Source organism: Emys orbicularis, chromosome 5, assembly GCF_028017835.1.
Source record: "Emys orbicularis isolate rEmyOrb1 chromosome 5, rEmyOrb1.hap1, whole genome shotgun sequence".
NCBI lineage: Eukaryota > Metazoa > Chordata > Testudines > Emydidae > Emys > Emys orbicularis.
In genome coordinates this window covers 57,486,015-57,498,818 of record NC_088687.1, presented here as the reverse complement: position 1 = coordinate 57,498,818, position 12,804 = coordinate 57,486,015, and the positions used below count along the sequence as shown (strand labels likewise).

Sequence of the window (12,804 nt, the reverse complement as noted above, 5' to 3'; positions counted from 1 at the left end):
GGTTTTGTTGGTAAATATAACAAGACAAGTGCTGAAATATCTGGAACACAGGCAAAACTAGCTTACTGTGACACACGGTACTACAAAGTTATTTTGTTTTAACAATTTCTATTACAATCTCATTAAAAGCTTTAAAACATCCTTAACGATGCTGTACTCAAATAAGAGTTTTAGAAGTGTACATTTTTCTTTTTGAATATAATCTGTGGTAGTCCCAGAAACTAGCTTTGTTCCTCATGTGCATTATGTTTGCCTGAGTCAGAAAATAAATTTAGTCTAGGGCTACATTCAAGTATGCTGCAGTAAAAGATTTGAAGCCATGCTTAGGAAAATTTTATTTAATGTTTAAATAATTTGTGCAAATTGATCAATGACACAGTAGAACATGGTATCTTAAGGTCTGTCTTTGAATGCTTTCAGTAATAGGTCTGCTGCCAGCCCTGGAGCTAAGACACCACTGAGAACCTTTTCTTCTAAAAGTGGAATCTTATCCCTCACTGCTAAATGACTCCGAAAATGGTCCAGCATATTTTCTTGGATTAGATTCCACATCCACACTTTCTGCTGTTTCCGTCGTTTGGTGATCAACTCACCACTTGTAAGCATGAGATCATGAAACTCTGTCATCTTATCCCACATATCTGAAATGCCTTCCCCAGTTTTAGCAGACATGCGCATTACCTGTTGGATTAAGGAGGACATTTTAAAAGAAACTAAGTGGGTTGGGGAGGGTGTCTACACCCGAGTTCTGCGTCAGCTAGATTCTATTAAAATCACAAGTTCCAATCCTAGTAAGGCAAACTCATCCTTAAGTGCTACTGTAGACTTTCCCCCCTACCATGCAGCTTATGTTGCGTCTCCTTCTAATGAGACTTGAAAACCAAGCTTCTGCCACCTCCAAAACGATACTCTCATCCTATAGCACTTGTGACAAAGAGGGTTTGCCTAAGTATTTTTGAACAAAGTTCCCCCCCATACTGTCTGAGGGCTTACACCCAAGCAGTTGCTGCAGTTCAGTAATATAATTTGTTACTGAAGGTTTTAGGATCCTATCAAATTAAAGGTAAAATATACAATATTACTACTTAAATGGAAAGTCAATTGGATATTTGCATAACCACATTTAGAGCCAGTACAGCATTAATATGAAACCCTGCACAGTTTCAATACTATAGTAAGAACAGTATTAACTTCCCTTTGTACCCTGGAAGAGTGATTGTAGGCTAGAAAGCAAACATCCAAGCCATTTGAAACAAGTTCTAAAAACAGCCTAGTTAGAGAAGTGTTTTTATTCAATATTCAGCCAAAAACCCCACACGGGTCTGATTTTTTTTCTTTTACTATTAACACTTGCCAGAGATGCCTGGTCTGTTAAATGTGTATAGAGAGCTTTCACACAATGTAATAAAATCTCTAGAAATAGGTGTTGTAATGATGCTCACTCTAATATCATAATACTCAACTCCTGTATATTTTTTCTTTAAAAACTTAAAGCTTACTGTTATAATTGTTTTGTTGCTGATATTTACAGGACAAGGATTTGTAAACTCCTTAACATTTCCTAAATAAAAAAGGATGTCTCTATAGCTTCTAGATCTAAACTTCTGCTCAGCAGTGCTGAGGAGAGAGTGGCTTCTGCCAGATGATATAAATCTCAAGTCACCTGTCAGCACTCTTGCTTTGTGTTTATATAGAGCAGAACTGAACCAGACAGGGAAAGGCTACATTCCCTACTAAAATTTATGGGGTAAAGGTTTCAGCTCTGTGTAAACTGCTCTGCTGCTTGAACAAATTAATCACTAGACACTGCAAAGCACAAATGTATGTGCCACCTATGTAAATATGTTAAAAGCAGTCAATACAGTCATAAAAAAAGCAATAACACTGTTTGGTAGAAGGGCACATTCAGGTCAGTTTGCATAACTTCCTGGTTTTTGTTTCAAACGGATAAGCCAGAGGGCTGAAAAATCTGATCAGGAAGTAAAGTAGTAGTGGCCCTGCCTTCTGCAGTGACATCCAATCACTAACGGGGTTTCACATGACTGGAAGCTGAGGCACTCTAAGTTTAGGGGGGAGAATGGGAACAGAAAACTATGACCAAGCCTCAGGCAGTCCAGCTGGATCAAACTGTCTGATAGTCCATTTTATCCAGTGTTCAAGAAGCCTCGTTTATATATAAAAGCATTTTACTACTGCCTCCTTGCCTCAATTATAAATTCTAATTATTTATATTGCAGTACCACAGGATCAGGGACCCATTGTGGTAGGTGCTGTACACACACAGGAAGAGAAGGTCGTTGCACTAAAATCCCATGAGACATCACAAGTGGGTATAACAAGGAGGAAAAAAACATGGATCATAGTAGTTACATAGGTTAGTATGGTTTACAGCAAGATGGTTCCCAAACTTCTTAAAAATGTATAGAAATTATTACAAATCAGCAAGCCCCACTGACCCTCGGTCTAGCCATTATCAGTTTGCTGTAGGCATCATAGTAGACGTGAGTTTTGAGGAAGGATTTGGAGGAGAGAGAGTGTGTAATGGCTTTCCAAACTAGTTCAGGGAGGGTACCCAATAAATAAGGGATGTGTGAATGAAGCAGCAAAGATGTTTCAGGCAGAGGTACACAAGTGGGGCAGAAGAGACTTATGTAAATGTCCAGGTGGTTAATATGTAGTTAGGATGAAGTTAGGTCCCGTAACCTACACACCACCTCTTCTGAAATAAAGAGAAGAAAATTGTGAAAACATACAAACCTTTGGTCTCCAAACCTTAGAGCGCTTGCGAAGTAGTTTCATAGCACTAACATATTCTGCTTGTATCCGCCGCGCAGGCACAACTAAATCCCCATCAGCTTTAGTTATAGCAACTAGATCTGCCATCTCAATTATACCCCGTTTAATACCCTGAATGGAATAAGGAAAAGGGGAAAAAATGAATGCTTAGAAAAACTCAGTCATAAAATAATGCTCAGTCATAAAACCTTCATAAACTAATGAGGCTTGTTTGTTGTATTATCTTACCCCCTGACTTTCTTCTTAATCTTTAGGCACCAGGAACTTCCTAATATTAGGAATGTCTGAGGTTTCATTAGTAGTTAGGCAGTTATGATGACTCTCTGAACCATTAATTCACATATTTATTCCTCTACCATGAGAAACTAACATCCTTCATGTATGTATAGCATGGGTTGGCATATATTACCTGAAAGGAGCATAATTGAGTTTGCTAAACTAATCAGTTGTTAGACAACTGATTGTTGTTGCCATGTACCTATACTAGCATTCAAAGTGAGAAGAAGTTAATCATATCTAATGAGTAATGTGGATCATAAGAGACTGGCCAGAACCAAAACTTTAAATCCTAACACCGGAACATTGGGGAAAATTCAGATCCAAATTTTGTGGGTCAAGTTGGTAAGATTCTGACTTCAGTGGGAGAAGAGCTAGGACAACACCAAGCACTAATACTTGATTACTCAGACTTAATGCACACACATATTCCAAATTCAGACTTATATTTTAGGTCACCATTAGCATTTCAAAAAGATAAATACCTGTAACTCATCTCCTCCTGCTGGTGGTAGCAGCAAAACAAACATATCAACCATATCAGCAACTGCAAACTCTGATTGCCCCACACCTGAAAAATTGAAACCAGAATTGACCTTTCACAGCCATTCTAATGACAGTACTAAGGAGAGGTCCCACTGTGGCTCCCTCTCTTTCTGGGCTGAACAAAGTTGGATACAATGAAGGTCAGTATGAAATCTAGTTTTAGAAAAAATTTTCTCTCAGAACTTACAAGGCTTAAAGATATAACAGTAAGGCCCCATTGGGTGAAGTCAACACACACTTATGAAAGGAATGGACCAGAAAAGATGAAGTACCAGAAATAGACAAGGAAGAAGAAAAGCTGTAAGAGGAAATATGCATCATTAGTGCCATAAGTTGGCCTGGACAGTACAGTGGGGTGCAAGTGCTAAATTTTGGATTTTTACATTTAAATCACATACCTACTGTTTCCACAAGGATGATGTCATAGCCTCCTCCCTCACATAGCAGAATAGCTTCATTTGTGGTCCTAGTCACACCTCCTAACGTCCCCCTGGTTGGAGATGGCCTGATGTAAGCATTCATGTCCCTTGACAACTCAGTCATCCGTGTTTTATCACCCAAGAGTGAGCCTTAAACATTTAACATTAACAATTTCAAAAAGGGCAAGTAGTCAGTTATTTTCAAGAGTCAGTAACATAGGTGCAGGTGAGTGTCTCTGCTGAAGAATCAAATGAGAATTTCCCAGTGCTGTGTGCTAGCAAGTTCCTATGTGGCTCTTTCGGCTTGCAAGATGTGAGAATATCACAGAAGCATAACAGCAAGTTACTGCAGCCCACTGTCCCTAAACTCAGAGGGCTTCCTCTATGCCAGCACAGACTCTGCAAGTCCCGAACCCCTATGTGTGACCTGAGCGCAGCTGCGTCAGCAAACTCTTACCTGTTATCCCTCCCTGAGAGCAAAGCCTCATCTCCCATTCCATAGCAAACTGCCCAGAGATAAGCAGTGTCCTCCCAAGAAGAAACTCTCCTGTAGTCAATTTTTATTTGAATTTAATGAGAATTTATTGGTATGACAAGTGTTGCTAAAGTTTAAAAGGAGACAGACCCTCTCAGTCCTTCTCTTTGTTCCTTATCCTGACCCCTTTCTCTGGTGACCTATAAGACTGTCTCCACTACACATTCAAGGAATATTCCTTCTAGCCACAACTAATTGCAGTCGTTATTCATAGTTAAGCTGTAACATCTCCATGTAGTAGAATTATAACAAGTTTCAAGAGGACGATATACAGAAAACGAGAACGTATTAGTCAGCCATATATGACAAAAGGATTAAAATCTCAGTTACTGCTGGTTAGGTCCCAGGTAAGTTTGCTAAATCAAGCTTAGTCAGCATTGCCCCACAGAACATAAATTTTGGGAGGGGTAGGGTTTTGCAGATGAAAGCAACTTGGGTTTGGAGAGCCTGATGCTGAAGAGCAGGTGGCCAACAAAAGTTAGTCAAGTTCAGTGACACAGCAACCTCACCATGACTTACTACACAGAAGAGTCTATCTTGGAACCAAGATAGTCCCACAGAAGTTAAACAATTTGTTCCCATTCAAGGCTGATAGTGCATTTTTCCAAGATCCAAGACAAAGCAGGAATATATGGGGGGGGGGGGGGAGGAGGAGAGAGAGCGAGAGGAGGACTGAGTTGCAAGTGTATTCTGATGGCCTCTAAATGAAGAGATTTGGCATCACTTTCAGTCTACATTGCAAAGTTTTAACAACAGCAATACGGATCACAGAAAAGGAACTTTTCCCTTTCCCCTTACAATACCAAGGAAGTAATTTCATACAGGAGAGAGAGAGACTATACAAGGCCACCAGAAGACAGCACAAGTTTGGGGACCTCACAAAACTCGGACTATGATGCCTAATTCCATAGCACACCAAAAATGACTAAAAAGCAATATATAGTTCATTAATGTAACTTTATAGGATAAAATTTCAACCACACACACCAGAAGCTCCAGATATTGTCAAGATTAAATTCTGGAGAGCTGACAAAAAACTTTTAAGACATACTCACCACCACTTGTGCTAGAGGAAGGGTCCACAGCCAGCACAGACACTTTGTGTCCCCTCTCTGTAAGCATTTTCCCAAAGCATTCTATAAATGTTGATTTCCCAGCACCAGGGGGACCAGACAATCCTAAGTAGTAAAAGGACAAAAAACTCTAGTTTAATGAAATAGGCAATAGCCTCTACTGATCTTTCCTTCTTAATGCTCTTCACGTTATGAACTAATCCCCAACACACTCCTTTGACAATAACGTGAAGGAAATAACTTGTCTTAAAAATATATTTAAGAAAAATACTATGAGACCCTATTCTAATTATTTACTACAAATAATCTGAGGCCTGTCACTACTAGTAAATTACCCCTCCTCTTTTGCACACACCCCCATCTCCACACAAAACCCCCTACTAATAGAGGGGTGTTTGTTTTTTTTTAAATTTACATTTGTCTGAAAAAGTAACTTCCCCCTTTCCCGCCTCCAGATATATCACAAAATGCAACCAATTGCTACAATTAATCACCTTCATAAACCACATACTGGTGGATTTCATCTTCCTGTTAAGGCAACTAGAATTACATGTTAATATTGAATTTTCTAATGAAGAAATCCAAACCTTCTCATTCTGGATTTGCAGTGTATTATATCAGTCTACTCTGGAGGGAATCATTCACTTCTCTAACACTTATTCATTTTGCCCATAGCAACATAAGATTGATTTAACCTCTTCTCCCCTCCCCAAACAGAAGTTTCTCCATACTGGTTTGCACTGCAGAACTTTAAAAATGCAACATGTCAAATCTACAATTTTCAGAAATCATTCAGTATTTAAAATTGCTGTTTCAGATAAGAAGATGGGTGACTTGCATGCTAACTTAAGACAACTAAACTAGGACTGGCCTGTTGCTTTGGGGTTTGTGCTCTTCACTAACTTTAAGATGCCCTGCTCCAGTTCTTGCTTCCTTTGGGCATACACATGCATAAGGCAATTGTGCACTACACCACTCTACAGCGATCCTTCCAGTTGATATTGAAGCATCTGATAGGTTGTAAAGGGAATCTCACCCACCTCTCCTCAGCTATAAGGTAGGTTGCTTTAAGGTGGGGCCTTTACTAATGATAAAACAACTGAAAATTTTTTCTCCTCCTTTTTTTGGGGAAACACATGCACCTCAAGAAAAAAGATACAGTCATTTGGCAATGCTCATCTAAACTTTGAATAGCTGGTGCAGCTATGCCTTCTAGCCCCCCATATTCTTCAGCTCAACAAAACTAATCCTATCATCCATGAGAAATTCCCCTTTATTCTCCCCAGAAATTGAGGAGCCATTTTTAAAGTATCCCCAAGAATATTTTCCAGCATTGTGGAGAAACTATTCTTATGAACAATACAAGTGACTCAAAGATGGTTACAAACTATTAATAACCCAGTGATTTCAGACTATACTCCATATTTGCTTAAAATGATAAATATCGGAAACAAGAGGTGATATCATTATTACATCACAACAGTTACTGGACAGAAAAGAGGACTGACCCACTCTAAAGGCTAGTGGTTTTCCTTTATTTAACTTTTCTTGTTCTCTGTGGTAGGATAATACCTTCTGAATGAGCACCTGGGCTATCTCCTTTTTCCTGCTCTGAGTTGATTCTATGAGAGTAATGGCCTCTGCCAAGCAGGCTCTGTGCCCTTGGATTAATCCACTGTAAAGTTTGTCTACAAGTCTCTGTTCCTTGTCACAAAGTCCCTGTGTTTGTTGGTCTACGGTTGCTTGATAACACATCCCTCTTTTCAAATCACTTGCTGGCAACATCCACTTTGTACAATACAAGCATACTGAATTAAAAGATTGAATATATGGAAATAATGATCCAGGAGTGAAATTTGAGTGGAAACTTTTGAAAGAAAGCTTTCTAAGAAAACGGTAGTGAGGGAATCTTAGCAGCAATGACAATGTGTTCATCTTGTTTGGAATCAGACAGTATCAGTGGTATCTGTTCAACTGTGTTTGCAGCCAGCCTAGGAGGAGAGAAAAAACACTTTAGTTTCTTCAAAATACCTCTAAATATTGAAATTAACAGATGTAGATGATCAATCTTTTCAGTCAAATCATTAGATTTTACTTTATCCAAACCTGTGTCCATAACATGTACAAAGGAGATCTGCACATAAAATAGTTGTGTTAAGTACTCTCTCTAAAAGATGGCATTTTATTCTTGTTGGAGAAATATCACCATGTGAAACCTCCCACTAGGTGGATTTAGGAAGAGACACAATTGTTCATTTTTAAAGCTGAAGTTAATAAACTAAACCATTTGTTTAAAAAGTTTGTACTCTAGCTATAGGGAGAAAAAAAATCATTGTATAAAAACACTATCCTCTCGAGAGCCAGAAAGCTTTTTTTTTTTTCCCCTTTACAAAAAACAAAAAGAACCAAAAAAGTTCACCTCAGCAGGTAAGAAAGCTCTCATGCACATTCCCCTTCCGTGCTCTTGACACAACACACCTTATGTTTATCCAATAGTTTCCTCAGGTCTGTTCTGCTCTGAAGCCCATAACAAAATCAAATAAAACAACCCTCTGGAGTTTAACTTTTGTACCTCTTCTCCAGAAGTAGATGTAGTTAGATGCACTAAATAAACGTGGGGAATTTGGAAATAATTTGATAACTTTGGGGATTTAAGATGGAGCCTATTAGGTCTCATCTACATGAAGCTTATTTTCGGGGGGGAAGATCCCCATAATTGCACTCTCATAGACAAGTTGCCAGAAACACTACAACACCTAGGTTTAGACACTGGTTAAAATGTTGGCAACCACCTGAAGCTGCATCTATACTACTGCTCTGCTCAGTGGAGCTATGCCAAAATTAGCAATGATGGGAACTGTCTCAGAAAGTCTAATGCAGAAATAGCCTCACAATGCAGGAGATATTCCATTCTATAATCCTATTTTCACTTCCCTGTAAATTTCACAAGCAGCACACTTCTAGAGCCCTGCAAATTTGCAGTATCCCCAGACCATGTTTGCAGATTGCAGATCAGATGCGGATACAAATATTGTATCCACATAGGGCTCCACACACATCTACAGTCAGTGAGTTTCAGCAAACAGGCTCCTCCTGCATAGAACTGTATTAACTTTAAACTACCTATACGCCTTTTCCAAGGCACCCGGGTTGTCTTTTAACTGAGCTACTGTAACTCTAGCAGCTTCAGACAAAATTAGATGCATTAGCAATAGGACAAGATTTGACTACACTCCATAGCATGCACACTTACTTTATACAGTGTATTATGTATTCTGCTTATTTTTATTGCAGCAAATCTTCATAAAAAACCCATAGTCAAAACTGTACTACTAGTTCACTGTGATTGGGAAACACATTGACCAAAGTTTTCAAATCTATGGGACTAAAGTTAGACTCCTAAATCAATATTTAGGCATCCAAGCAAAGTAGCCCTTATTCTGAGGGACTGAGCATCTGACATTCTCATTGACTTAAATGGAAGCTGGTTTGCTCAACACTTCTGAAAAATCAGGCCACTTCTATTTAGATGCCTACAGCCCAGGTCTTGCAATGACATCTGTGCAGGTGGATCTCTGCACTCGCACAGATGTCATTGCAGAATCGGGGCCCTGACATGGATTTAGGAACCTAACTTTTGGGCAGACAAATTAAAAAATGGTGGCCATTCTGAATTACTGGATTCTGCAAAACATCAAGTTTGTTAACGGATGACATAAGGAAACTGAACCACAAAGTGACCATTGTTCATTTATTTTGACAATGGAAATTTAGAAAATAAGAACATGGGAATGGCCAATCTGCGTCAAACCAATGGTCCATCTAGCCCAGTATCCTGTCTTCTGACAGCAGCCAATGCCAAATACTTCCAAGTGAATGAACAGGACAGGGCAATCACCAAGTGATCTATCCCATCATCCAGTCCCAGCATCTGGCAGTCAGAGGCTTAGGGAAACCCAGAGCACGAGGTTGCATCCCTGACCATCTTGGCTAACAGCCACTGATGGACCTGTCCTCCATGAACTTATCTAATTCTTTTTTGAACCCAGTTATAGTTTTGGCCTTCACAACATCCTCGGCAATGAGTTCCACAGGTTGACTCTGCATTGTGTGAAGAAATACTTCCTTATGTTTTAAACCTAATTGTGTTGGGTGACCCCGGGTCTTGTGTTATGTGAAGGGTTAAACAGAACTTCTTTATTCGCTTTCTCCACACCATTCATGATTTTATAGACCCCTATCATATCCCCCGTTAGTCCCTTATCTGAGCTGAATAGTCCCAGTCTTTTTAATCTCTCCTCATACGAAGCTGTTACATAATCTTAATAATTTTTGTTGCCCTTCTCTGTACCTTTGCCAACTCTAATATTTTGGATGGGGCGACCAGAACTGCACGCAGAGCCAGACTTGTGGCGTACCATGGATTTATATAGTGGCATTATGATATCTATCCCTTTCCCAATTATTCCTAACGTTCCGTTAGCTTTTTTGACTGTCAGTGCACATTGAGTGCATATTTTCAGAGACTTATCCATGACTCCACAATCTCTTTTTTGAGTGGTAACAGCTAATTTACACTCCATTTTGTATGATAGTTAGGATTGTTTTCTAATATGCATTACTTCGCATTTGTCAAAACTGAATTCCAGATGCCATTTTGTTGCCCAGGAACCCAGTATCGTGAGATCCCTTCGTAACTCTCTTGCAGTCTGCTTTGGACTTAACTATCTTGAGTAACTGTATATCATCACAGTTGCTGCATCACTGTTCACCCCTTTACGAGATCATTTATGAATATGTTGAACAGCACTGGTCCATGTTCAGATCCCTGTGGGACACCACTATTTACCTCTCGCCATTCAGAAAACTGACTATTTACTCCTACTCTTTGTTTCCTGTCTTTTAACCATGACCCATGAGAGAACCTTCCTTCTTAGCCCATGACTGCTTACTTTGCTTAAAGAGTCTTTGGTAAAGAAACTTGTCAAAGGCTTTCTGAAAATCCAAGTACACTATATCCACTGGATCACCCTTGTCCACATGTGTGGATCCCCTCAAATAATTCTAGTAAATTAATGAGGCATGATTTCCCTTTACAAAAGCCATGTTGAACATGATTTGTTTGGGAAGAGTCATCTATGTGCCTGATAATTCTGTTCTTCACTATAATTGCAGTTTGCTTGGTACTGAAGTTGGGCTTACTGGCCTGTAATTGCCAGGACCACCTCTGGAGCCTTTTCTAAAAATTGGCATCACATTCATAAGGATACAATTCTGTCAGAGGTCACGGATGCATATTGCTGGGACCTCCATGACTTCTTCAGGGGCAAGGCTGAAGCAGCTAGCGGCCCCGAACTGCTGGAGCAGTGGCCCCAGGGTGAAGCAGCAGCCAAGGTTGGGTCAGCCCCCCCCGGGATTGAAGCAGCAGCAGCCGGTGAGGGTTGGGTCAACCCCCTGGTGCCAGAGCAGCAGTCCCCAGGGCACTGGAGCAACAACCAAAGGTCAGCCCCAGGGTTGCTGGAGCAGTTGGCTGGTAGGGTGACCCCTTGGACCAGCAACCCCAGGGATGAGGCAGTGGCAGGGGCTGGAGCAGCGGTAGTCAGCTCCTACCACAGGAGCAGTGGCAGGACTGGAGCAGCTGCCAGACGTCAGCCCCTGGCAGCGCTCTGACTGTTACTGTGCTTCTCTCTCTCTCCCCCCCCCCCCAGTATTTTCAGTAAAAAAGTCAGGGACAGGTCATGGGATTCTTTGACTTTTTGTTGATCGCGCATGACCTGTCCCTGACTTTACTAAAAATATCTGTGACAGAATCTTAACCTTACTCATTAGCAATCCTCCAGTCATCTGGTACAGAGGCCAATTTAAGTGATATGTTACATATCACAGTTAGTAGTTCTGCATTTCAAATGAGAGTCCCTTCAGAGCTTCTGGGTGAATCCCATCTGGCGCTGGGGACTTACTACTGTTTAATTCATCAATCTGTTCCATAAGTGTATAAGGATTCCATCATTTATCAATTCCACCCCCGTCACATTCAGAGATCTCTGCTCTCTCAGCGCTCACAGGGTCAGAACATGGTTTGTAAAAGTATCATTATTTGTACAACCACAGCGCCTAGGAGCCCGCTGCGCAACACAAGGACGGTAAAGAACCGCTGGTCTACAGGGGGCTACTTGTGTAGCCACGCCCATTAGTTACACAGGTGTGAACAATGACGTGTGTAACTCACTACACACCTCACCCGCCGCCCTAGATCAATCCCAATGCGCCACTCTACGCAGGCCCCCGGCGCCCCCCGCACCGCCCCCGGACCATGCACACAGCCCTCCTCAAAACCCCCTCCCTTCCAGACCCCCCCGGCCCAGCCCTACCCGCCCAGCAGCAGGTTCCGGCTCCGGCGGCTCCTCCCCACCTCTCTGCAAGGCCGAGCTGGACATCCGGGGTAAAGGGCACGGGGGGGGGGGGGGTGAGCTCCAGGCATGCGCAATGCGCATTAGCGAGAGCACAATGTTTGCAGGTTTCTAGAGCTCGTGTACACAAAGAACAGAACAATCCCCCACCACACCCAGAGCCCGCTCTCTCCCTCCCCTCCCACATGTCCCCCAACACCCCCAGCCACCCCTCCCAGACACCCCCAGCCACTCCCTGTACACACACCTCTCCCTACACCCCCAACAGAAACCCCCTGTACACACACACCTCTCCCTACACCTCCAACAGAAACCCCCTGTACACACACCTCTCCCTACACCCCCAACAGACACCCCCCAGGCACCCCCTGTACACACACACACACACACCCCCTACCTCTTCCTACACCCCCAACATACACCCCCCCAGCCACCCCGTGTACACACACACACACCTCTCCCTACACCCCCAACAGACATCCCCCAGCCACCCCTGTACACACACACACCCCTCTCCCTACACCCGCAGACACCCCCTGTACACACACCTCTCCCTACACCCCCAACAGAAACCCCCTGTACACACACCTCTCCCTACACCCCCAGTACACACCTCTCCCTACACCCCCAACAGAAACCCCCTGTACACACATCTCTCCCTACACCCCCCGACACCCCTGTACACACACACACACACCTCTCCCTACACCCCCAACAGCCACCCCCCAGCCATCCCCTGTACACACACC

The 12,804-nt window shown here is 42.1% G+C and overlaps 1 protein-coding gene across 1 annotated transcript; it reads right to left on the bottom strand.

Annotated features, from left to right (window-relative positions):
- Positions 1 to 287: 287 nt before the first annotated feature.
- Positions 288 to 12,055, bottom strand: MMAA (metabolism of cobalamin associated A). The gene is made up of 7 exons (XM_065405508.1): positions 12,017 to 12,055; positions 7,154 to 7,636; positions 5,628 to 5,750; positions 4,017 to 4,187; positions 3,558 to 3,643; positions 2,758 to 2,907; positions 288 to 681 (listed from the first exon to the last, which is right to left on the bottom strand). The coding sequence occupies exons 2-7, from the start codon at positions 7,578 to 7,580 to the stop codon at positions 394 to 396; spliced, it is 1,245 nt and encodes a 414-aa protein (XP_065261580.1). The 5' UTR covers positions 7,581 to 7,636; positions 12,017 to 12,055; the 3' UTR covers positions 288 to 393.
- Between the last annotated feature and the right edge of the window lie 749 nt (positions 12,056 to 12,804).